Below are 26,471 nucleotides of genomic sequence, written 5' to 3'. Positions count from 1 at the left end.
AAGGAAAACCAGTTTGGAGAGGTTAAGTGACTTATCCAATGTCTTTAAACTAATTAGGAGAACTCAGCACTTGGACCAAGTATCCCAATTCCCAGACCTCTGCACACCATGGCTACTTCTTTTTTGATCTCTGTGAAATATATTAGGGTTTAAGCCCCCAGAGAGGTGCTCTTCACGACATACATGAAGTCAGAATGACTGCAGTCCATGGTAAGTCTTATGATGCAAGTCTATTCTGGCATAACCTATGAGTTACAACCTCCTCGACAGCCCTGGACATGTTTACATGAACAAAGTGACTTAGTTGCCTTGGATACCTTATGAGGAGTCTGAAATAAATAGATGGATGCTTGCTTTTGACCTTTTGCAGAGGAAGGACGCCAGAAACAAAAAAGAACCATCATGTTTCTTCTTGGTGGTAGGGCTTTCAAATGCGTAATGTCTGTAGAACCACCCCAGTGTCCGATCAACACACCTCCCTCTGTTCTCTCCATATGCAAGGCAGTTACCAGAAATGCAATGTCCAGCATATTAGCCACCAGTCCCACGTCACTATTTGCATTTAAACTTAAGATTGAATAAAAATTTTAAGTTCTGTTTTTTTAGTCATATTAGCCACATTTCAAGCACTCCGTAGTCACATGTCGCTAATGAATACCATGGTGGACAGCACAGATATAGACCATTTCCATGATCGCAGAAGGTTCTGTTGGACAGCAGTGTACTAGACTACCCTGTGTGAATAAATCCTCTCAAATATCAAAGTATATGGCTCTGACTTCCAGAAAGCTCAGGCTTTTGCCACACATAAGCCTCCCCTGGGCCTCCTGAACCCTCCCAGATACGCTTTGGAGTGGGATTGGGGGATTAGTAGTTAGAGCCATGAAGCAGGACTGGGAAGAGCCAGAAAACTGAGCAAAACCCACACTCCACAGCTGGCAGCCAAACCATGCTGCTGATTCCTCCCCTCGATGGGGCATGGTGCACACAGCAGAACAGTGTCATTCCTGTGCAGCTCTGCCCTGAGGGCATCTGTATGAACCTGAGCCTGTGATGATTCATTTCTGGGCTCACAGGGTGGAGAAAGGGAAAGACATGAAATAAAGTCACATGGGAAGGTCTCGTCCACTCACGAAGACCATCTGCGGCAAAATGGCTCCCATTTGTTCAGTGTCTTAGTCATCTGATGCTGCTATAACAGAAATGCCACAAGTGGAAGGTTTTAACAAAGAGAAGTTTATTTTCTCACGGTAAAGTAGGCTAAAAGTCCAAATTCAGGGTGTCAGCTCCAGGGGAAGGCTTTCTCTCTCTTTTAACTTGGGAGGAAGGCCTTTCTGGTCAATCTTCCCCTGGACTAGGAGCTTTCCTGCACAGGAACCCTGGGTCTAAAAGACATGCTCTGCCCCTGGTGCTTCCTTCTTGGTGGCATGAGGTCCCCCTGTCTCTCTGCTCGTTTGTTTCTATCTTTTATATCTCAAGAGATTGCCTCAAGACACAATCTAACCCTGTAGGTTGAGTCCTGCCTCACTAACACAACTGCCACCCATCCTCCCTCATTAACATCACTGAGGCAGGATTTACAACATAGAGGAAAATCACACCATACCAGGCATCAGGGCCCAGCCCAACTGATACACACATTTTGGGGGGACATAATTCAATCCATGACATGCAGTATACTTCTTTGTACTATAGATCATGTTCTATAAACCCAGGCTCAGAATGAGCAGCTTCACGTGGAGTAATAAGAGGCGAAAAAAATAAATAAATAAAAATAAGAGGCGAGAGATCAGTAAATTCATTCCTCCTCAAACTCTCATTCATTAATTCATTTATTTTCCTTCTGCCCAGGAACCCAAAAGGGGACCCAAGGGAGCTTAGACAGGTTCTATTCCTGTCTGCAATTAGCAGCTCCCACTTCAATCTCCTCTGTGATCTTTCCCTATACATTTCACAAAGGCCATAATAAAAGAGAAAAACCTATTCAGACCTTACTTTGAATGAGAAATAAAGAGACAAAGACCAATAGATAGAGATGGACTTGCCTTCTCTCCTCCCCAGGTACCAGCTCAGTCTTGACTTTAGAATCCAGAGCTGCACAAGCCAATAGAAATATAACACCAGCCACATATGCAGTTTTAGATTTTTGAATAATCACACTAAGAAAATTAAAAGAGTGAAATTAATTTTAATAGATTTTATTTAACTCAGTATTCCAAAATACTATTTTAGCGAATTACTAGTGAGATAGTGTACATTCTTATTTTTCACATTAAGTCTTCAAAACTGGTATGTAGCTTACACTTACAGTCCAGCACATTTCAATAACCAACCACATTTCAAGGGCTCGAAAGACACCTACGGAGAGTGGCTACCATATTGGACAGCACATGTCTTTAGGAATCTGGTTTTTCGGGGGTTGTCTTCTCTGGCTCTCAGAGGAGAATCGAGTTCCGTGAATTCCACTTTAAATTTTCTTTTCTGTTGAATGAAATTTCATTTTAGTGACCAATTTCCAACAGTTAAAGGCCATCTTATCACCACCGTAATGGTAGTTATGGAGTCCCTGGGCGGTGCAAGCAGTTAATGCGGTCAGCTGCTAACCGAAAGGCTGGAGGTTCGAGTCTCCCAAAGGGTGCCTCAGAAGAAGGGCCTTGCAATCCACTTGTGAAAATTCAGCCGTTGAAAACCCTACAGAGTGCACACAGTTCTACCCTGACACACACGGGGTCACTATGCATCAGAAACTATTTGTAAATGTTTCCCAATTACCATCATTACGTTAAATGGCATCCAATTCTTAGTCCAGCTTCAGCCCAACATATATCTCCTCCAAATCAAAACACCACTTTCTTTTTATCGTCACATTTTAGTCATTTCTAATTCATGAATTCTGTTCTACTCCAAACCGACTTGCACTAGTTTTGCAAGAAAAAATGCTGTGAACATTCATGGCAAATAATAGCATTTTATATGTATCTATCTTAAAGAAAACTTGGAGCTCAAAACTTGGAGCTCTGGTCAGGTTTCAGCACATGAGTCCTAACTATATACCTGTTTCATAGGAAAGTGAAAAAAATTAAAATCCAAGGAGGAGTTGGAGTAGAATTACCTTCTCGTTCACCCTGGCCTAATTCTTAGGGAGCAGGGCAATGCCTTATTTTATCTTCACATTCTCTCCCAGTTTCTGCACTCATAAAAGAAAAAACAGTCACCTGTAAATCCAGTCTCCCTGCTCTCTCCTCTAAGAAAGGTGATGGAGGGGCAAAAGTCCTGTGAGATAGAGCCTGAATGCCAGCTAAACAGAAATAAGCAGCCCAGATGTTGCCCTCATTCCAGCATGAAGAGGTCGGGGGGTAAATAAGCGGGTTCAAAGAAGCTAGTTAAAAAAAGAGGGTGTTTATTATGTAAACCCTCTAGCACCCTTTTTTTTCTAGGAAGAATACCTACTTAACAAACCCAGATTTTCTTTTTGATGGAAAAACAGATTCTTTTTTCAAAGATTCATCCAGAAAAGGTGGATTATGGCCCAGTGACAAGGTGAAGCTTCCTCAAATGGACATATGCCATTTTCTGTGGGCTTCTCCAGGGCACACAGCTGGAAAAGCCTAGAATCCTCAATACCATGCCATCGCAAATGGACTCTGAGAACAACAAAAGAAGACTTGAAATTACCTGCCTTCAGCATAAAATCTGAAGACCCATTGGCTCCCTTGGTGCCAGAGTCTTCCCTTGGTGTGGGACCTTCAGCTTCCACCAACTTTAGCTCATACACGGTCCCTGGACAAAGCCCCTGCTCTGACCAGAACAGTCTCACTGTTCCCATTGTCCTCCCCTTAACTAAGTCCCACCTTGTCCTCCCAGGTCACCTCACCACAGATAAGCCTATCCTGACCACCTCACTCCAAACTGACATCTACTTCCAAAGGTCTCTGGCATATATCCTTATCTCACTTCCTTCTTAATGTAAATGTTATCTCCTCACTTAGTTATACATTCTTAAAGGGCAGAGACCATAGATTGGCCATCCTTGAATCCCTCCACAAAACCGGGTACCATGCCTTATTCATAAAATGCCTTGAAGAAATGAATATTAATGAACGTGACAGTAAGAAATGAGACAAGAGTGACTCTGTAGTCACACCATCATCATCATCATCATCATCATCATCATCTTCTACCACAAAACCCCAAACCCTGCACATTCTATTAAGGCGAATGCATTTCTCAGAACTGCAGGATCTTCTTAAACTGCCAGATTCAAAGAGAGATCAAGTTTGTTTTGTTTTTTCTTTAACTTTGCATTCAGGATCAAGAGTCATGCTATTCACCCAGGGTCTGCCATAATGGAATGAAGGGGAGGGTGGAGGATATGAAGATGGAGAAGAGAATGACATTAATTCACACCACTGAATACACACACACACACACATCAGAGAAACCTATTCAGCCCTCAACACACACACGCACACACAGCAGTGTCGGAGTGTACAGAGGCTCAAACATCAGCCCAGCATAGCAAAGAAAACGGAACGTGTCTTCCAGAAGATGCCTCTGGGAGCTAACTAGTCTCTGCCATGAAGTTGAAACTCTCCAGGCTGCGGTAACTCAGGACGTTGAAGTAGTCATGCGGCTCAGCACAGTCGTCTTCCCTCTGTCCTCTGCTGTGGTTGGCAGGTGCAGCTTCTGCCTGGACACAGCTTCCAGCGGATAAGGCAATGCCCGGGCTCCCATCCTCCTGTTCAAATGGCATTCTCCTCAGGCCACTTTCTGCAGAAAGGACTCGAAGAGATCTCTTCTAAAAATAAACAAACTACAAAGTGAGTATGTGGGGATGGTATTCAAAAGTTACTCCCTAACAGAGTACCATGATACACAGTTCTTCCTTTCTGACACACACATACGGGGGAATTTGTGTTCTTACCAACACCCATTCCTCCACCCCTAATTTCTCAGCTTTGTTACAACTGGATTTCAGTACTAAGCACTCCACTGATACCACACTTGCTGATACGGATGCGCTGTTCCCATGCCTCATTTCTCCTACGTCCTAAACCTTGTGAGGCAGTGTTTGGGCCCAATTCTCTTTTACTCTTCACTGCATTGGACACTGTTGGTGTCTTTTTTTTTTTTTTTTTTAATTGTCTCCTTCCCTGGCTCTCACACATAGCTCTCTCCTGATTCTCTTCTCCTCCTCTGACCACTCACCTTCATCTTCATCCCAGGTCTGCTCTTCCTCCTTACACACCAGCTCTCCAAAGGAAGGGGTTCCCCAGAGTTCTGCCCTCTGTGTTCTCACGCTCAACACACACTCCCTCTCTGAGTCACTTCATCCATATATGCAGCCACAACTGCCATCTGTCCTTTGAAGACTCCTAAACTCTCTGTCCAAACAGGTCCAGGTTTCTCTCCTGGCTCCAGACCCAGATGTCCAGCTGCAAGTTGGACATCACTACCTGATGACCCACCGCAAGCCCAGACTCGATTTGTCTCCATGGGAAGCATCACATTCCCTGCTCCACAAACTGCTCCTGTCCCTGCATTCTCCCTCCTGGTTTATTCCACCCACTAGCCAGAAACTTGGAGGCTAATATTAATCTCCATTCAGCCATAGTATCCTATCCAATTCTACTCTTAAATAGCTCTGAAATTGATTCCTTCCTTCTATTCCTACACCATGCCTTATCTCTCATCTGTACTTTCATACCTGGCTGTCCCTAGACTCTCTCCCACCTCTAACGCAACTTTTGCATGGCCACCAATAAAGCAACCTTAAAAAACTGAAACCTGATTTATGACATTCTTCTGCCTAAAACTTTTCAGTGGCTCTATAGAAAGGGATCCACATGTGGGCTTTAAGGGATTTCAAAACCCCCTTAAATCACATAAGAAAATTTTGTGTAAAGGTATATTCTTCTGGGAAGAAAGTTCACAATTTCACTACATTCCCCAAAGGAGACTGTGATGCCTCAAAAGACAACTTTTGTGACTTGATCATGTTCACCTTTCCAGCTTAATCTCCCACCATGCTTCCCCAGACAACACACTCCACCCTCTGGGATAAGGCCTGGACACGAGGGAGCTATCATTCACTGAGAATCTGCCATGTGCACTCACTGGGCTAGCTTCTTTAATTCTAGCCTCAGCCCTGTCACAGTCTCTACTTTGGAATGAGCTAAGAGACAGAGACAAGTAAAGTCACTTGCCCAAGGACAAATCCAATTTTGACTCAGGTTTGTCTGACTCAAAGCCATGTTCTTTCTCCTCAGCCTAGCTGCCTCTCCTCTTGCAGTTTCTTGAACGCCACACAGTTTCCTGCCTTTCTATTTTGTGTATGCTGTATTTGTTGTCCATTCCCTGTAGTTGCCCTAAAAATTGTTCCAGACTGAGCTCCACAGCACTGTGTCCAGGAAGCCTCCTCTGACCTCCTCAGGAAGTTACATTCATCCTGTGTGCCATAACATGGTTCTGGGTGTTCTCTAGCACTTATCGTTGACCCATCTGTGTCTCCTGGCCCTAAACTGCGAACTCTCTAGGAAGGGTACTGTATTCCTCTGTGTGACCTCAGAGTCCACAACAGACTGTAAATGTGGGTTTGAGGACTTGTTTAAGGACTGAAATGCTTTTCTGCGCTCTTTCTCGTTCGCTCTCTCTTCCTCTCTCTCTCCCCTATAGCCCCTTTCCTAAGATAACCTGATTTTTCAAATCGAAGTAGAGACTCATGGTCAGACAACTATAATTGCTCTTCCAGGGACAGAAATGTTGAAGTCTGTTTGGGAAAATCAGGATATGTAGTCATATCCATAGGAGAACATTGTATTTGAGGGCTGTGCTGAGGCCAGGAAATCAAAGAACAGCAGAGACAAGCAGAATGGTTAGAAGACATACTTAATGACACCGCAGTGCAAAGCTGGCACCCTCTCAGCCTGAATGAAGACTGCTCTAAAGTAGCTTACTCACCTCCAACATAGGTCTGAGTGACAAAATCACAAAAAGCCACAGGCGGGGAAAATAACAGCAACATACACAAAGCAAATATCACTCTGCCCCCACTCCCCACCCACTGCCCCCAAGATAGGAAATACTGGCACCATTATCAGCTGGTGCTGAGCACAACAGCGTACGCACATGCAGGGAGGCAGAGAGTAAGGGTGGATGGGGCTGTCTGGATGTACACAGTGAACAAATACAAGAAGATAGGGATGGAGCCACACCACAGGCCTTGAGATGCTGGGTCTAGAGAAAGGCCATCTTTAGTCTCAGAAGCACACACCAGAGTCAGTTGGTCCCTTTCTCCCAAACATCACCCCTCCCCTATTTGTTGTTTTATTTATTCCTTTTCAGTAGAAGTGGCTGAACCTTAATTATAAAGAAAAAGGATAGCTATTATAGGGTATGCTGATGCTGTGCTTAAGAAAAACAAAAAAAAAGACTGCATCCTGTGATGGAATTGAATCTGTTTTAAAATATGAACACCTAATTCTTTCTTAGAGAACTAATTGTGACCTTTCGTGCTGGTGTGTTCTAGTTTCCATTCTTAGACAGGCCACCCTTGTCCTTGAATAAGACTATTTTGGCATCCAAAAGTCTTTGGGGAAATGCAGATGTGCCTGAGATGGGTCTGTCAGCTGTCCCATCTTCATTCCATCCCATGTGGGGGCCTCCATAATTGCACTCAGTGTAAAAAATAAGTCTGGGTCTAATGCACTGATGTTGTCCATCAGGACCAAAGGGAGCTACAGAAACCACAGCTGGATTCTGCCAGAATAAACTCTGACTCTTGGGGAACGTGAGGAGACTGGACGGTAGGGTTGGCAGAGTCATTGTCCAGAAGCTGAACATACCCATCTATCTTTTTCTTTGTGGACAGGTCCCCAGGGGACACTCTTGCCAACAGCTGCTTAACAAATGATATTCATTCATTCATTCATTTATTTATCAGGCACCAGGTATTATTAAGTGTTGTGCTAAATAAAATTCATAAATAATTATAAGAGCTTAATAAATAAAATAAAAAATAAAAAAAAACTTTTTAGTTTTTTTAAATAAATAATAGTTATTAATACATGCCAGGAAAAATACCCAGTGCCTTATGTGAAGAATTTGACTTAAGTTTTACCACTACTTAATTATGGCAGCACCATAATTATCTTTATCTTTCAGTTGAGAAAACTGAGGTTCAGCAAAGTTAGGTAACACAGCTACCCAAGTGGTAGAGCCAGGACTCAAACCTAGGTCTTTCTAATACCAAAGCCCATGCCCCTAAAGAAAGCAATCAGTTGGCTCTTGGGGTCTGTAGTGAATGATATTGGTGCCCTGCTCAGCTCCCCTCTACCTGAACATGCTCCCATTTCCCAGATGCTGTGAGTATAGCCTGTGAGGGATACTAGGTAGAATTCTTCAGGTTTTGTTCCTGAATATGTTGGCATGGGGAGAGCCAGCCTTCTTTGCATCCCACCCCTCGCTCAATCCTGTCCCTTGAGGAGTTTTACCTTTATAGGTATGGATACCTCAGCCTGCATATCCAAGCTCCACTTCCCCAGCAAAGGCACTCATCCCTAGTCCATCCCCTGCCCAGGAAGGCACACTGATACCTTGGTCTACCCTGAGAGGATAGGCCCAGAGAAAGAACCTCACACTAGCCTTAAAAGTGGTCTTAGGCTGTTTTCTTGGGAATTCTTTGGTCTTAGGTTCCTGGAGCATGGTCTGGGAGGCAGGCTAGCTTAAGCTCTTGATAGACTCCTCACACCATGTGGAGGGGCATGGCCAGAGGAGGGATTTGGGGCAGAGGTCCCTCTTGCCCGGGTCTATGAACTGTACTAGTGCTGGATACCTTCCATTTGCCCCTTATCTTCACCAAGCTTCTCCATCATATTTTTTGTCCTATATGACCTATATGGACTATCAATAGGCTTCCTTACCCTCTGGCCTCAGTTGGGGTTCAATCAATGTAGACCAACAGAAGGATAATGGAGGGAAGGAGAGTGAGATAAGGGCGATGAAGGTGTTTCTTTTCCCTAGTGCCTTCTCCACAGGGTGCTCTCGGAGTGGCTGTGACCATCAGCCAAAGGTCACAGCACTCTTCAAGATGGCCTTCTTGACACAACTCTCTCTTTCTGGGTTCCAATAATTATCCTCTCCCCTCTTCCCTCTCCCCTAAAGGCCTCGAGGTGATAACAACACACTGCTACACTCTCCTTTATGGTTCCCTTATACCCTTCCCATAAGTTCACAAATCTCATTATTAAATTGTCCTTCAGCTACCCAGGTGGTGGGTACTTTCTGTTCCCTGCTAAGACCTTGACTAATACAAGTATAAGCTGCATTTGAGTGAGGAGAGAGAAAAATCAAGAACAACACACAGGAGATTATAGCCAAAGTACAAAGAGGGCCTGAACTAGGAAGAAATGAAAATGTCAAAGAGGGGGCTGGGGGATCAAATACTGTGGTGGCGGGGAGGGGGAACTGACAGGACTTGACAACTACTGTACTCTTCCTTTTCCCCTTTCCTCTTTTCCTAGTCCTTACATAAAGATAACCAAAGTTTCTAATTCAGGTGACTGGCATGAAAATTAATTAGTACGAAGTCCTTAACAGGAAGATCTGCTTTGCTGCTTCTAAAGAGCCTTCCATTCTTCCCATCCAGAGTGCAGAAGACTGGTGACAGCAGAGGACATCTGCCTACCAACTCCCAGAGCACTTCCCTTCCCAGCTCAGAGGTCAACCACTGTTCCCTTCACTTCTTTTCTGTGGTCAATGTCTCCTCCTTCCCTCACCTTCCCCTAGGAGTTTCATTTCCCAATCTTGACTGCTGTGATACCCAAGACCTAGAGGAAATTATTCTGGATTCCTACTGGCTTCCTTGAAAATACAGCCACTGCAGGGTCCCCAGAACCTGTTCAGCCTTGTCTGTTGAATGATGATGAATAAGTGGTCACATCTCTATGAACAATGTAAGTCAAAAATCTCAACATTTGCCTCATAAGCCAAGAAGCAGGGCTCTGAATCATGGAACAACACAGATTTTCTAAGGAGAGCTGGTGGACCAGGCAATTATCCACTAGTTAAAAAAGAAAGAAATGCACACACACACACACATACCTACATATATATAACTAAAATTCATGGCAATAATAGCAATAATTAGGAGAGAAGCATAAAAAGAATTAATGTGTTCTAAGGTGCTTGCATTATCCAGAATATTATAAAAGTACTAATTTATATTAGACTTTAATAAGTCAGGGATATATTATGTAATCTCTAGTGCAACCACTTAAAGACTAGCAAAAGAATGTATAAGAGAATAAACTAATAGACTAATAAAAATTACTTAATTCAAAAGAAGGCAAGATGGAATAGAAGAAGGGACAAATAGGCAAAGCAAACAGGAAGAAAATAAGATGGTAGCCGTAAAACCACATGTATAAGTAATAACAGCTCCAAGTAGATGCTAGCCCAGAAATAGTAGTATCAACTAATCACCAACTTATGTGGAAATGGAAGAGGCCCCAGATAAGTAAAGCTTTATTGAAGAAGAACAAAGTGGGAGGCCTCACACCGCCTGATCTCAGAACATGCTTCTTAGTTCAATCAAGTATAAGAGATCAAATGAGCAATACCTGCCCAAAAGTTAAGACAAGAAGGCAGGAAGGGACAGGAAAATGGGACGAATGGACACAGGGAAGCTGGGGTGGAAAGGGGGAGAGTGCTGACATGTTGCAGGGATTGCAACCAATGTCACAAGTAAATTTGTGTATATTTTTTAATGAGAAACTGATTTGTGCTGTAAACTTTCACCTAAAGCACAATATATTTTTTTAATTTTTTAAAAGTGAAAAATTATCTATAGGGGATCAAAGTGAAAACAGCAACTAGAAAGATTAGATAGGAACCTTGAGAGGCTGTGAGTTTATGTTCATGGGGGAGGAACAATTCAGAAACGGAGGGTGAGAATGGTTATACAACTCAAAGAATGTAATCAGTGTCACTGAATTGTACATGTAGAAATGGTTGAATTGGTGTATGGTTCACCATGTATATTCTCAACAAGAGCCACAAAACGAAACTTTTAAAAAATCAGACTTTAAAATCAGGTAAAAAAGAAATAGTAATATCGGGAATTGAATTGTTAATTGAGCTTAAGCAGAGCTGGAGGCAAAGGAGTCAGGAAGGAGGGAGAGGGTGCAGGGTGAAGGTGGATAACAGTGGTAAGAGTTTGCCTACCCCAAAATGTTTGTGAGGTGACCTGAATCAGGGTGACCTGGGCTGGGTTAGAGGGTCCGAGAGGACAACAAAGCAAGGAGTGAAAATTCTTTCAATCATTCTAGTCAGAAGGTACTAGCTTCTGACATAACAAGTTCATGGATACGCTTCTTCATTGTCTACAAAGCTGTCACATCCAATATGCCACCTGTTCATCGCAGCTCCATGACGCAGAGCAAGCTGAATTCTAATCCCCATTTTATGGATGAAGAAACAGAGACCTGAAATCATTGTGTAACTTCTCTAAAATTATACCCTTGGTGCTAGAACTAGAAACTAAATAATTTTTATTATTATTATGGTAAAATATGTATAACAAAACATTTACTACTTTAACTATTTTTAAGTATACAATCAGTGACATTAATATATTTGCATGTTTTAAAACCATTATCATTATCCATTTTCAAGTGAGAACCTAAATCATCCCATTCCCCATCCAAAACTTTAAGCCACCTGACCCTTTAAGTTACAGTAACAGAGACTTTACAACCTACTGATCTTGCCATATACGCTTTGACCCCTAAATGTTTGGAGTGTTCATGTTTCATCCCACAGGCTTCTAGCCGTGTAACCAGCACTGCCAAAGAGTTGTGAAAATGAAATGAGTGAACGTACAGAAAGCCCTGGCACACAGAAGGTGTCCGAGATGCATCAAACTCATAGTAGATCAATCAGACTCTCAGGACCATGGCTATGGGTCAGGCAGGAATTAGGAACTGTAGGCCAATAGGAGATGGATAGGACACTGATCAAACCTTCCAGAACTCCCAAATGAAGAGCAACACTGGGAAGAACGTAAACAACTTCACAAAAAGCAGACCAAGTACTATGAGAAAGGCACAAAAAGAGCAATGGTGGGATCCCACCTGGGTCTCTGGATTGACAAAGGTAGGATTGTCTTGGTGTCTCTGGATTATCTCAGTAGGAGTGGCAAGAACACTCTCTGGACAGAAAAAGGACCTGAAAGGGCCAGGGTGGCAGGGTTGGGGTTGCCCATGACTGAGATGTGCAGCCAGAGCCATTACCTTTCTAGCCAATGCGACCACCCTGATGACTGCTGTGCAGATGACCACCGGCACTGCGGCCAAGGCTCCAAGCCAGGGGATCCGGAAGCCAGTGCTGTGCTCAGCCACTAGAGGGAGGAGGATATAGGGGTGAGTGGCAGAGGCCAGAGCAAAGGAAAGCCATTCCTCAAGGAGGCCCCAACTCCATGGCACAGAAGTAGGAAGTGACCAGGCCTGTCTCTAAGCACAGGACAGAAGACTTTAAGGCCAGTTCCTTGGACAGTAAAGCATCAGCCTGGGCCAACATGCACTCACGCCCTGGTCTGTGCACTCATGCCCTGGTCCACACACTCACACCCTGGTCCATGCACTCACACCCTGGTCTGTGCACTCACACACTAGTCCATGCACTCACACCCTGGTCCATGCACTCACACCCTGGTCCATGCACTCACGCCCTGGTCCATGCACTCACACCCTGGTCCATGCACTCACGCCCTGGTCCACCTGGTCTGTGCACTCATGCCCTGGTCCACCTGGTCCACACACTCACACCCTGGTCTGTGCACTCACCCCCCGGTCCGTGCACTCACCCCCTGGTCGTGCCTTCACACACTGGTAAATGCAATCCTGCACTGGTCTCGTAGCTAGTGGCGTATGCAGTATATTTGACACCCAGAGAAGGTCATTTCCAACACCCTTTTCCTTTATATGATGAAATCATTTTCAGTAATAATTTAAAAGTAAAACAAATAATATCGTCCAGAAAAAAACACAGAAAGAAATTTTTCTTTTATTAAATTCCATAGGAATAAAACATTACCTGTGTGATACATAGGACACAACATTGCCTAGGTGATACTCCTGCCAAAAAAGCTTCACTGAACTCCAGTCATGAGGGAATAACTAAATACATATAGAATCACGTCAGGAAAGACTGTTTAATTAAAAACGAAAGCAAAAAATCATATTTTTTCAATAATTTTTCTATCTACCCATCAGCTTGAACACTGACCCTTTCATTAGAGTCTGGTATAATATTTTAGGTAGGTAATTGTTTAATAATCAATAAGTGAATTTTAATAAAACTGAAACATCTCCAAAATGTATAGTTATTATCTTGATTCATCCTTTAGTTTTAAAACAGTTAACAATTGTAAAAGAAGGCTAAACTTTAATTATAATGATATTAAAGAAAATTCAGTGAAATATTTCATATGTAAAAATTTGAGCTTACCAACAAACAAAAATATTACATTTTGCTGTTTGCACTCTGCTTCACTTTTACACAAATAGAAACTCCAAGAGGTCACACAGAATGACAGAATTAAAGTAATTCAAGCTCTATTTCTTCATCTTTACAATCTCCGTGGCACCGTTATTTATTTAGCATCTACTGTTTAGAGGCAGGAATATGTAGTACCCACAGGGGTTGGAGATACAAACTTCACCTCAAATGTACTTGAAAATTCTGACCATTTCGAACTGACTTTGAAAATGAATGCATGTAGCTGAGTTCATGTGTGTGAGAAATAGACCATATAACTGGAAGTTTGCAGAATTAACTGCCACGTAAAAATACAATGATTATTAAAGGAGAAGTTGAAAAAAAAAAAAAAAAGCTTATTCCTAGAACTCAACAGTAACCACAGCAACTATTTAAAATTTAGATCAACAAAATGTTTTTTTTCAGGGAGGAATATTTTAACAGTGGCATTAGTTAGAAACGCTGGCACAGAGTAATAACGAAAAGGAGGAAATTTTAGTTTTATTAGTGCTTTAAATTCTTTATCTCTTTATGGATAATGGTTCACCCTATTGCCTACACCTGTCAGACACTCCCCCCCCCCAACCCAAGGTAGGCCAATGCTGCTCTGGGCCCTCTTTCCAAGACTGAAAAACCAGTTGCCAACAAGTCAATTCTGACTCATGGCGAACCCATGTGTGTCAGAGTAGAACTGTGCTCCATAGGGTTTTCAATGGCTGATTTTTCAGAAGGAGATCTCCAGGACATTCTTGTGAGGCACTCTGGGTGGACTCAAACATCCAACCTTTCCAAGTTAGCAGCCAAGTGCATTAATCATTTACACACCCAGGGACCCCTTCCAAGAGTTTTTGGCTTTTTCTCACATATTTTAGTACTAAAGACCTTGGTAGTACCAATAGCTGTTGATTCAGCTTCTCTTCAAAGCTTGTGGTGATTGTGTGCCATCAAGTCAATTCTGACTCATAGCAACCCTATAGGACAGAGTAGAACTTCTCACTTATCACTGAATTCCTGATTCTCAGGGAGGTTACATTTTGAAGACCCTGTACTCAATCCCTGAACACGAAATTTGAAAGGGATCTTAGAAGAATCTAATCTAATGTCCTAGTTGTTAAAGCATTGAGAAAACAGTGGCCCAAGAGAGCAGGTAAGTACTCCAAGGTCATGCAGCAGGTCCACATCTCCTAGCCAGTGCTCTGCCAGGAGTAGGTGGGTAGAGGGATGGGGAAGGCTGGGGGGTGGGAGGATGGAGAACTTGATGAGTCGTTGGCCCCCAGCACAGGGACTTTCACACAGCCAACCTGCATTTCCCAATGAGGGAAGCACGTTCTCCAAGACTCAGGCTACTGACATCAGAAAGATTGAGTTTCAAATCCAGGCCCCACCACAAACGGCTTAAGGGGCCTTTGTGAGCCTCAGTTGCTCTACCCAGAGAAAAGGATAATAACCACTACATACCAATGATATGAAGATAGCATAGGACCAGGCAATGTTTCAGCCTGTTATATATAAGGTCACCAAGTGTCAGAGACAACTCAGTGGCAGCTAACAACAAATACATCCTGGGCTTTTCATGGGAATTAAGTGAACCAATGTATATAAAGTGTACTCATTCCCTTCCTCTTCTCCTCCACCCCCACTTCCAAGCCCCGCTACAGTCAGAAGTTTACCTCTGTTATGCAGTTCAGAAGAATGCAGCAGACCCTCTGCTGAGGCCACATGCTTTGCCCCTCTGAAGCATCCCTGGCTAACAGTCCCTGGGCAACTGCCTAGAAGGCTTCCTGCTTAGATGAGAGGCAAGGAGGTCCGGGGTCCAGAGAAAACCACAAACCCATGACCCAACCCACAAGGACCCGGCAGCCTGTGCCCTACTCAGGTTGCATCAGGCAGGGTTGTGGTCTGGATAGGATAATAGAAGGGTACCCAAGGGGCTCAGAAACAGAGGAGGCAGCACTGAGGGGAGGAGACAAAAGAGGCTAGAAAGCCCTAACTGTCCAAGCCTCCCAGGCCAGCCTGACCCCAAGAGAACCTCAGAACCCTTCCACCTGCGTTTGCCCACATCCCAGGAGGGAAAAAAATGAAAGGCCGAGACACCGGGGAAAACTTCATCAACAGGAAGACCAATCAAGCCACAACCAGCCGGGTTTGGTTTTACAGCAATGTGCAGCTTTACTCTGGTTTCTGAACAGCAACAACAACAAAACTGCTAAACAAAAAATGACAGAGAAAACCACCTCCTTCCTCTCCGGCTAGGAGTTAAGGTAATCACAAGGTGTCTAAAAGCACAAACTCCAGCCTACTCAAAAGATAAGGTGTTGGGTCTAGAATATATCTACCGGGGTTTATAATCCAAGCCCTTAGTAATAAACCCAGAGCCACCTGATACCATGGGATTTTCCTGGGAGGCAAGACGCTCCCATCCAGAATTCCCAGAAGCTGCCCAAGCCTCAGAAAACCAAACCCATTGCTGTTGAGTCGATTCCGACTCATAGCGACCCTATACGACAGAGTAGAACTGCCCCATAGGACTACCAAGAACTAGCTGGCGGATTCGAACTGCCACCTTTTGGTTAACAGCCAAACTCTTTAACCACTTCATCACCAGGGTCCAAGCCTCAGAAGTACCAATAATTGACCTTCTTTTTCTAGGAAATGTCTCACCAAACATTGACCTTAAAGACATTCAGAATCCAGGTGAGGGAGAAAGTGCTTCTTCTCAGACTTACTCTTGTTCATATCCTATTGGCATAAAACTGACAAGTTTGTTTTCAAGAGGTTCTCCTGGGAGTGTCCGTCTTAACTCTCAAGATTCCATGTTTACAACCTTTCACCATGAGCTTATACCACTTCTCTTCTTGGTTATCAGAGGAAACTAGATGGTACTTATTTGTGTTTTTATAGGCATTGGCTTTTGTATCATTTAATCTGGGGGTTAGGGAGGTAGAGGGGATCCTATTTCTCCTCTTATATGAAGTATAGAACAAGAAAAAATCAATGGAGACTATAGCAGGCATGGCATCCCTGGATGGTACAAATGGTTAACACTCTCGACTGCTAACTGAAAGGTTGGCAGTTGGAGTTCAACCAGGGGCTCCTCAGAAGAAAGGCCTGGAGATCCACTTTTAAAAAAATCAGCCATTGAGTACTCTACGGAGCCCAGTTCTATTCTGACACACATGGAGTCGTCTTGAGTCAGAATTGACTCAACCGCAACTTGTTTTTTATAGCAGGCATAGGTTGATATCCTAATTCAGAATCTTAAGTCCATTCCTTTAGGGTAGGACTCTAGGATCACAAACTCCACAAGCAACAGGCTCTCCTGGGTCCTGGAAGATGACACTTGATGCACCCAAGGAGGCCTGAGGGGCTGGAAGTGATGAGTTTCCCACTAAGTAAATTTGGTTAATGTATTATTCTTCTATATATATATATATATATAAAATCAACCCTGGGTTGCCTATTACCAGCTTTTCTGTTCTCTCCTACTTTCCAGTCCCCGTCCCAGGGCTGGTACACCCCTTTAGTCTTGTTTTGTTCCATGGGCCTGTTCAATCTTTGGCTGAAGGGTGAACCTCAGGAGTGACCTCATTACTGAGCTGAAAGGGTGTCCGGGGTCCATACTCTCAGGATTTCTCCAGTCTCTGCCAGGCCAGCAAGTCTGATCCTTCTTTTCGAGTAAGAATTTTGTTCTACATTTTTCTGCAGTTCTGTCTGGGACCCTCTATTGTGATGCCTGTCAGAGCCGTCAGTGGTGGTAGCCAGGCACCATCCCATTGTACTGGACTCAGTCTGGTGGAGGCTGTGGTAGATGTGGTCCACTAGTCCTTTGGACTAACCTTTCCCCTGTGTCTCTAGTTTTCTTCACTCTTCCTTACTCTCTGAGGTGTGAGACCAGTGGAGTGTCCTAGATGGCCACTCACAGGCTTTTAAGACCCCTGATGCAACTCATCAAAGTAGAATGTAGAACATTTTCTTTATAAACTATGTTATGCCAGTTGAGCTAGATGTTCCCTAAGACCATGGTCCCCACAGCCCTCAGCCCAGCAATTCGGTCCCACAGGGAGTTTGGGTGTGTCTATGGAGCTACCATGGCCCTATCTGACTCTCCCTCTTTTTGAATCCCTCTCAATTCAATCTCTTTCACCACCAAGAGCCCAGTTCTTTTTAAGGGCTTACCCAGTCAGGTCAGTTCACCGAGGATAATCTCCCTAACCTAAGGTCATCTGATTTGGGACCTTAATTGCATGTGCAAGATCCCTTCAGGGAAGCACCTAGTTTGTGATTGATTGAATTACTAGGAGAATATATGTGTATACCAGGGGGTGAGAATCATGAGAGTGCCATAGAATTCTGCCTACCACTGCTGACAATGGCAGCTGAGGGTACCCAGGTACAGGGCTCTAGGCTAGCACAGCCAATTATAAAATAGGAATCCCTAACATTGTTGACCTTTTCCACAGGCTAGGCCCAGTGCTAAGCCTTTTCCTTCCATTACTTCATTTAATGTCACAACCGTTGTGGAAGTTGTCACTGAGGGCCACAGGTTCACACAGCTGGCAAGTGGTAAGAGTCAGGACTCAACACACGTTCAAGGAAGCCAGAGGATTAACATTCTGACCCTTCAGGGCCATTGTCAACCCTAACATCCTCCCCACCTTCTCAGTGCCCTCCACCCAACTAAACCCTCCCCAGCCCTCAAGATGTAGTACAAGTCTGATTTCAACCATGAAGGCTTCCTTGATGGTAATAGCAACTGCCATTTACTGAGTGCTTATTAATTGTCATGCCTAAGGTTCTCCAGAAAGCAACTTTGAAACCAAAGATTACCATGCAGGAAGTTTATTAGAGAATTCTCTTAGGATCCCAGTGGAAGGAGCAAAGAAAGGAGGATTGGGAAGGCAAAGAAATTGGGTGGTCACAGTGGCCTCAGTGAAGGTGTCAGAGTTCTGAGGTCAGTGCCGTCCTTCTGAGATGTAGCCCAGTCCCTGGATGCAGGCTACCCTGGAAAGGGAGCATGCTCCTGGGGGAGTGGCATGCCTCAGCTAAGGCTGACAGCTAAGTGCTGTTTGCTGGCAACACTCCCAGCTGCGGGGCCAATAACTACTTCTGTCCTGCTCAGATCCAATTCTCTGTATAAGTTTGTACAAGTTCTGAGAATAGCTCTTCAAGGATTCTGATCAGCCTCTTTTTCTGAGGGAACCCAGAATATTAGTGGGACGAACTGCTGGGCTTAGTTGTTGACATAACCTAGATTTTCATCCAGGGACTGAGCCCCTCGCCACCATGCCTTTCTGGGATTCTGACTGCTGTACTTGTCCAAAAAGAAAACCAAACCCGTTCTAATCAAGTCAATACTAACTCATAGTGACCCTGTAGGACAGAGTAGAACTGCCTCATAGGGTTTCCGAGGAGTGGCTGGTGGATTCGAACTGCTGACTTTTCAGTTAGCTCCTGAGCTCTTAACTGCTGCGCCACCAGGGTGTACTTGTCCAGTTCCTGTTAAAACTGGGCAGATGAGATGCAAAGGTGTGAAATGGATTGAATTGTGTCCCCGTGAAATATGTGTTGGAACTGTATCCCCTATACCTGTGAATATAACCCTGTTTTGGAATAGTTTTCTTTGTTATGTTAATGAGGCCATATCAGTGTAGGGTGTGTTCTAAATTTAACCCCTTCTGAGTGACATAAACAGCAGCACAGACACAGAGGCAAGCAAGCACAAACAGGGAGAGATAGATGGCACATGAAGTGAAGAGTGTCAAGAAACTGGGGATTACAAGGGCTAAAGAAGTTGAGATGAAAATCTTCCCCCACCACTGGCAGTAGAGGGATGTGGAGGGAGCAAATCTTCCCTGAACTCAGCCAGTGCCCTGAATTCCAACTTCTAGCATCCTAAACAGTGAGAAAATGAAGTTCTGTTGTACATAGTGTTGCTATGAATTGGAACCAACTTGACGGCACCAACAAGCCTCCTAAACCATGAGAAAATCATTTTACATACTTATCTCATTTAATCTCACAACCTTGGAGGTAAGTCACTGAGGATCACAGTGGGTGAGCAACTTCCTCAGGTTCACACAGCTGTTGTTGTTAGGTGCCGTCCAGTCCGTTATGACTCATAATGACGCTATGTACAACAGAACATAACGCTGCTCAGTCCTGCACCATCCTCAAAATCATTGCTAAGCTTGAGCCTGTTGTTGAGCCACTGTGTCAATCCATCTCTCTGAGAGTCTTCCTCTTTTTAGCTGACCCCCTACTTTACCAAGCATGATGTCCTTCTCCAGGGACTGGTCCCTCTTGATAACATGTCCAAATTATGTGGGACAAAGTCTTGCCATCCTTGCTTGTAAGGAGCATTCTGGCTGTACTTCTTGCAAGATAGATTTGTTTGTTCTTCTGGCAGTCCACGTTCAATTTCTTTACCAACACCATAATTCAAAGGCATCAATTCTTCAGTCTTCCTTATTTATTGTCCAGTTTTCACATGCATATCAGGCAATTGAAAACACCATGGTTTGGTCCTCAAGCTGACATCTTTGCTTTTTAACACTTGAAAGAAGTCTTTTGCAGCATTGCCCGATACAATAAGCCATTTGATTTCTTGACTATTGCATCCATGGTTGTTGATTGTGGATCCAAGTAAAATGAAATCCTTGACAATTTCAATCTTTTCTCCATTTATCATGATGTTGCTCATTGGACCAGTTGTGAGGATTTTTGTTTTCTTTATGTTGAGGTGTAATCCATACTGAAGGCTGTGGTCTTTGGTCTTCATAAGTAAGTGCTTCAAGTCCTCTTCACTTTCAACAAGCAAGGTTGTGTCATCTACATAATGCAGGTTGTTAATGGGTCTTCTTCCAATCCTGATGCCTGTGTTCTTCACAGCTGCAAATGGCAAAGTCAGGACTTAACACATGCCTAGTAACCAGCCCTGATTGCTTCAAGGAAGCCCAAGGAGCATCTTCTTGGTTTCCACATGTTTTGCCAACTCCTAAAACTTAATCCCCAAAACAATTGGTGGCAGTAAATAGAAGCTTCGAGGATGTGGTGTGGTAGAACCAGAGCAGCTGTGTTAAAATCAGCTCATCCCTCGGAACACCTCCAAGCCTCAGCTTCCCCCTCTAGCCAAGGTCAGATGGGAGCCATATAGTGCTCGCCATGTTCCAGGCAGTGTTCTAAGTGTATTTCCTTATATTAAGTAATTTAATCCTACGTTTGCATCTCATAAGATCTTACAACTGTCCTCATTTCACAGAGGAGAAAACTGATGTGCAGAGAAGTTAAACAATCTTGCCTGAGGTCAACAGCAGAGCCAAGATTTGGACCCAGCCCTGGTGGTGAAATGGTTAAGCTCTTGGCTGCTAACTGAAAAGTTGACAATTCAAGCCCTGTAACCGCTTCACGGGAGAAAAGACCTGGCAATCTGTCCTGGTAGAGATTACAACCTGTTGCTGTTGTTGCTAGGTACCACAGAGTCCATTCTGACTCACAGCAGCCCTGGGTACCGCAGAAGGAAACACTGCCCGGTCTTTCGCCCTGCTCACAATCATTGTTATGCGTAAGCCCAGTGTTGCAGCCACTGTGTCAGTCCATCTCGTTGAGGGTCTTCCTCTTTTCCGCTGACCCTGTGCTCTACCAAGCCTGATGTTCTTCTCCAGGGACTGATCCTTCCTGACAACATGTCCAAAGTATGTAAGAAGCAGTCTCGCCATCCTTGCTTCTAAGGAGCATTCTGGTTGTACTTCTTCCAAGATAGATTTGTTCATTCTTTTGGCAGTCCACGGTATATTTAATGTTCTTCGCCAACACCACAGTTCAAAGGTAACAATTCTTCTTCAGTCTTCCTTATTCGTCGTCCAGCTTTTGCATGCATACAATGTGATTGAAAATACCATGGCTTGGGTCAGGCGCACTTTAGTCTCAAGGTGACATCTTTGCTTTTCAACATTTTAACCAGGTCTTTCACGGCAGATTTGCCCAACCAGTGCGCCTCTTGATTTCTTAGCAGCTGCTTCTATGGGTGTTGATTGTGGATCCAAGTAAAATGAAATCCTTGACAACTTCGATCTTTTCTCCATTTATCATGATGTTGCTTATTGGTCCACTTGTGCTGATTTTTGTTCTCTTTATGTTGAGGTGCAACCCACACTGAAGGCTGTGGTCTTTGATCTTCATCAGTAAGTGCTTCAAGTCCTCTTCACTTTCAGCAAGCAAGGTTGTGAAGTAGAGAGAACATATTTTCTTTAGTGTTTTAGTATTGAAGTAGAGAGAATATATTTTCTAATGTTTTAATATAACTGTATAAGCTAGTCTTTGAAACGTAATTATTTGCTCTGGAATCTGTCCCACGATTATTCCTTTAAAGAAAAATAAGGTAATCAGTTTTAAGTTGCCAATTAAACTATGTTCCTCTCCCAAGGAAAAAATACACAAAACCGAAGTAGCTGAACAAAGCTTAGATCCATCTTGTGACAGAAACCAGGATGGCATGAAGAGCCTTGCGGGACTCCAAGATGGCATGAAGAGACTTGCAGGACTTCAATAATAGATCGCTTTATCATCACGTCTACCTCAAAGAAAAACCAACATTCCTGAAAACCTCTAAACCCTGACCTTCCCCCTATAAAAACTCTCCAATTAGTCCTCCAGGTTTAGACAGAATTTGAGAGCAATTTAACCCTCTCTGTCTCTTGAATAGCCAAAAGGTCAGCAGTTCAAATCCACAGGCACTCCTTGGAAACCGTATGGGGCAGTTCTACTTTGTCCTATAGGGTCGCTATGAGTTGAAATCGACTCACGCCAAGGGGTCTAGTTTTTAGTTTTGGTCTCTTGAATAAATAAAGCCCTCTTACCGCTTACCTCCTCCTGTCTCAGTATCGGCTTTGCGGCAGGCGGCACAAATCCGCAATTTGTGGTAACAGGTAACAATTGTGTCATCTGCATAACGCAGGTTGTTAATGAGCCTTCCTCCAATCTTGATGCCCCATTCTTCTTCATACAGTCCAGCCTAGGAAACCCTATATGGCAGTTCTACTGTGTCCTAAAGTGTTGCTATGAGTTGCAATCGACTCGACAACACCTAATAACAACAGTCTGCTATTAGTCTGAACTGTTAAGCACTCTGCTATAAGGTATGATAACAATCCTTTCCCACCTTCCACAAAAGTGATTTTCGTGTTCAGGTAGCTAATTTATTAAATACCCTACTAATGTAATTATCGTACATTTACACTTAGCCCACACTGTGTTTTGTCTTTAACTAGCTCTAATCTAATCTGTTAAATTGGAAATGCTGGTGGCGTAGCGGTTAAGTGCCATGGCTGCTACCCAAAAGGTCAGCAGTTCAAATCCACCAGGCACTCCCTGGAAACTCTATGGGGCAGTTCTGCTCTGTCCTATAGGGTGTCTATGAGTCAGACTCGACTCAAAGGCAGTGGGTTAAATGGTCAAATTGATTAAAGTGCTCAGTGCCTAAACAAAAGGTTGGAGGTTTAAGTCTACCCAGAGGCATTTCAAAGAAGAAAGACCTGGCAATCAACTTTGGAAAAGTCAGCTATTGAAAACCCTATGGAGCAGGGGCCTAGGGCAATTAGTGTTAATTTGCTGAACGATCCCTCACAGCTGGCGATGGAAATTGTGACAGCAGATAGAAAGTGTTAACAGGAGCCCCGTCTCAAGCGGAGCCCAGGGCACAAGCCCTTCCTGCCCCTCCCCCCAAGTTGGGTCTCTGCTCTGGAGCACAACTGTACTCTGACACATGAGCTCTACATGAGGCAGAAATGACTCAACCACAACTGCTAATCTTTATACACTTATGGGCGAATTCACATGATTGATGCTAAAACAAAAAAATGAAGACCCTTCCCAAATGACCTCATTAACTGGTCTTCCTAGTAAATGCACTTCTTATCCAAGGTTTTCACTGGCCAGTTTTTTCAGAAGTAGATTGCCAGGTATTTCTTACTAGTCTGTCTTAGTCTGGAAGCTCTGATGAAGCCTGTCTACCATGGGTGACCCTGCTGGTATTTGAAATAGCAGTGGCATAGCTTCCAGCATCACAGCCACACATCCCAAGCCCCCAGAGTCCAACCGACAGACACGGGGTGGTATCCAAGGACGTTGGTTCTCAATCCTGGCTGCACAGTAGAATCACCTGGAATGCTTTTAAAACATACAACATCCAGGCTCTACCTCTAGAGACTGTGATTTAATTGGTCTGGGTGGGGACCAGGCAGAAGTATTATTTAAAAGCTCATACATTACATGCAATCCAGGGTGGAGAAGCCTTGCTCTCCACAGTGCTTCAGGATGGCATTTTCTACTCTGAGAGGAAATACCTGAGCTTCCCAGGACTTCCAGAAAGAGTTTCTCTTGGTAAATGCCGTCAGGGAAGGTATGATAGATGCACAAGTACTCCCCCGTGTCATTGGTCGTCAGCAGCTGGAGTGTGAGGCCCAGGCCGGGCCCCGGCACCACTCGTCCCTGGAAGGCTGGGTAGATGTGCCACCCCAGTTCAGCATGATGAATGGCCAGAGTTTGGCGCGGCCGCTCCCAGTTGACCTGGGTCACCGTCGCCACAGTGGAAGAGAGGTGACATTGTAAAGTGACAGAGCTGCCTTCCTCTGCAGAAATGTTGCCCGCTGTTACTATTCTCCCTGCCACAGCTCCTAGGGAAGGAGGAAAATCACACATGAGTCAATACCAGGTCAACAGCTGGCCTTGAACTTTCTTGTGGAAATTCCAAGTAGCTTTGAGGCCAGAGTTGGATTTTGGAAGGAGAGTTTCTCCAGCCCATCCTGTTACTCCTCCATATAGACACTCCTCTCTGTGCTGGCCTCAAAGTTTCCAGCCCCACCCTGCATCCTCTTTCCAGTCTTCCTCCCCTCCCAACGCCGCTACTCCAGTCCAGACAATCTTCTTCCTTCCCATCTCCTTTGCTTCCATAGCTTGCTTCTGCCTTTCTCCTCCTGCCCTTCGTCCTTGGTGACCCCAAACCAGAGTGAGCTTCCTTTCGCTTTCACATCCACTGTCTGTACTGTAGAATGATCCCTTTATTCCATGCCTGCTTATAACTACACAACTTAGTCATAAGTCCTCTCAGGGTATTCTGCCATAACAGGATGCAGTGACTAGATGCTTGGTTATCTTCATATGCTTATTTTGTCTCCCTACTTACAATAGAAGCCCTTGTCAGCCAACATCACCTCTTCTGGCTTGGGTTCTTTTTTTTTTTTTTTGATGTTTTTGGATTTGGGGTATTTTTGTTTTGGCATCTTCCAGCAGTCTAGTTCTACTCTGGGAGTAGTAACATCCTTTGAAATAATATCTACTCAGTTGATTAATATCTATTTGGATGGTACAATGGTTAAGCACTCAGCTGCTAACCAAAAGGTTGGTGTTTTGAACTCACCAGCTGCTCCAAGGGAGAAAGATGTGGAAATCTATTCTCATAAAGATTACAGCCTTGGAAACCCTAATGGGGGCATCTCCACTCTGTCCTATAGGGCCGCTATGAGTTGGAATCAACTTGATAGCAACGGGTTTGGTTTTTGGGTGGCGAGACAGTTAAGTGTTTGGCTTGAGCCCACCCAGAGGTTCCACAGGAGAAAGAGCTGGTGATCTGCTCCCGTTAAGATTATAATCTAGAAAACCCTATGGGGCAGTTCTGCACTGTCATGTTGGGTTGCTGTGAGTCAAAATCAACTCAAGGGCATCTAACAACATTTGGCTGATTGTCATTGAGGGTGTTTAAAAAAAGGGTTCAGAAAAGCCAAGAAATCCAAGGGAAAAAGAGGCTGGAGGAAAAACTGTTTCTCCCAGGCAAAACCACCCTCTTCAGTGTTTATCACCCCCAGTACCCTTTAAGCACCTCTCTGCCCTCAGATGCCTCAGAAAGCAACATAAAAATGTATTTATTTATACTACAGTTTTTAAATATTTGTGTCCTCCCTCAGGGACATTTGTTTACAATTTTTAGCATAGAAGGAGATGAATTTAACATGAGTTCCATCTCTAATGGTAGAATGTCTGGAACCTGTAAAGAAGATACTTTTTTTTTTTATCCCCAGAGAACTACTTGCAGTGTTTTCCTGGAAGGTTCCTGTTTTCTAGCCCCAAGGACAGACTAAGAGGAGGAAGAAAGGAGGTGAACAGAAGCAAACGTCTGTAAGCAAAAACCGCCCATTTCTCCTTAGTCCCTTTCTCTTCCCCGGCTTCTTTCTGGGTCAGCCAGTCAGTCCCCCAACTCCGAGGGTTCTCAAAGTCCATCACCTGCCTCCCAGAAAAGGAGTAAGCCTCATTCTCAGAAACTGCCTTTTCTCACGAGACAGCATACAGGACTCTGAAAACAGAGTGTTTTCTTCCCTCATACTGATGTGGTCTTCTCTCTCGGCCTTCCCTGCCTGAGCCCTCTGCTCTCCATGCTGTATTCAGCCTTGCTCTCCTCTTCCCTGCTCCCAGCTCTCCTTCCCCAGTTCCAGGCAAAATTTTTAGGCCTTACCTGAGGTGGAAAGAAGAGTCTGCCTCAGGCCCTGGGCCCAAATGAGGAGAAGATACCACCACATGCTTCTGCCCAGGGCCTACAGGAAGCAGATGTGGCCTCTTCTGCCACTGAAACTGGCCGACTGCAGATGGGAGGGTGAAACCGAGCCTATGAGGAAAGAGGGTCTCGGAAAAACCAAGTTCAGCAAAAACAATGTCAAAGACAAAGTTTTTAACAATTACACCAGCTGTACACCAACTGGGAGCCACAGGAAGCATGTTAAATAAACAAACAAAAAAAAATGTGGTTAGAAATACATTGGTATTTAGATTGCTATTAGTCAATGCACTTTTTTAAAATTTTGTCTTAATGCATCTTTTTTTTTTTTTTTAATCATCCGAACTCAAAGGCATCTGCAATGTTACTGATGGGGAACTGCTCACTGGGCTTT

General features: G+C 44.1%; 1 protein-coding gene across 1 annotated transcript; it reads right to left on the bottom strand.

Annotated features, from left to right (window-relative positions):
- Window positions 1-1,078: 1,078 nt before the first annotated feature.
- Window positions 1,079-26,271, bottom strand: TIGIT (T cell immunoreceptor with Ig and ITIM domains). Its single transcript, XM_023551769.2, has 4 exons — window positions 26,039-26,271; window positions 23,877-24,206; window positions 12,291-12,397; window positions 1,079-4,798 (listed from the first exon to the last, which is right to left on the bottom strand). The coding sequence occupies exons 1-4, from the start codon at window positions 26,100-26,102 to the stop codon at window positions 4,562-4,564; spliced, it is 738 nt and encodes a 245-aa protein (XP_023407537.1). The 5' UTR covers window positions 26,103-26,271; the 3' UTR covers window positions 1,079-4,561.
- Between the last annotated feature and the right edge of the window lie 200 nt (window positions 26,272-26,471).

Source organism: Loxodonta africana, chromosome 1 (assembly GCF_030014295.1).
Source record: "Loxodonta africana isolate mLoxAfr1 chromosome 1, mLoxAfr1.hap2, whole genome shotgun sequence".
Lineage (NCBI taxonomy): Eukaryota > Metazoa > Chordata > Mammalia > Proboscidea > Elephantidae > Loxodonta > Loxodonta africana.
This window is presented reverse-complemented; position numbering and strand designations above follow the sequence as displayed.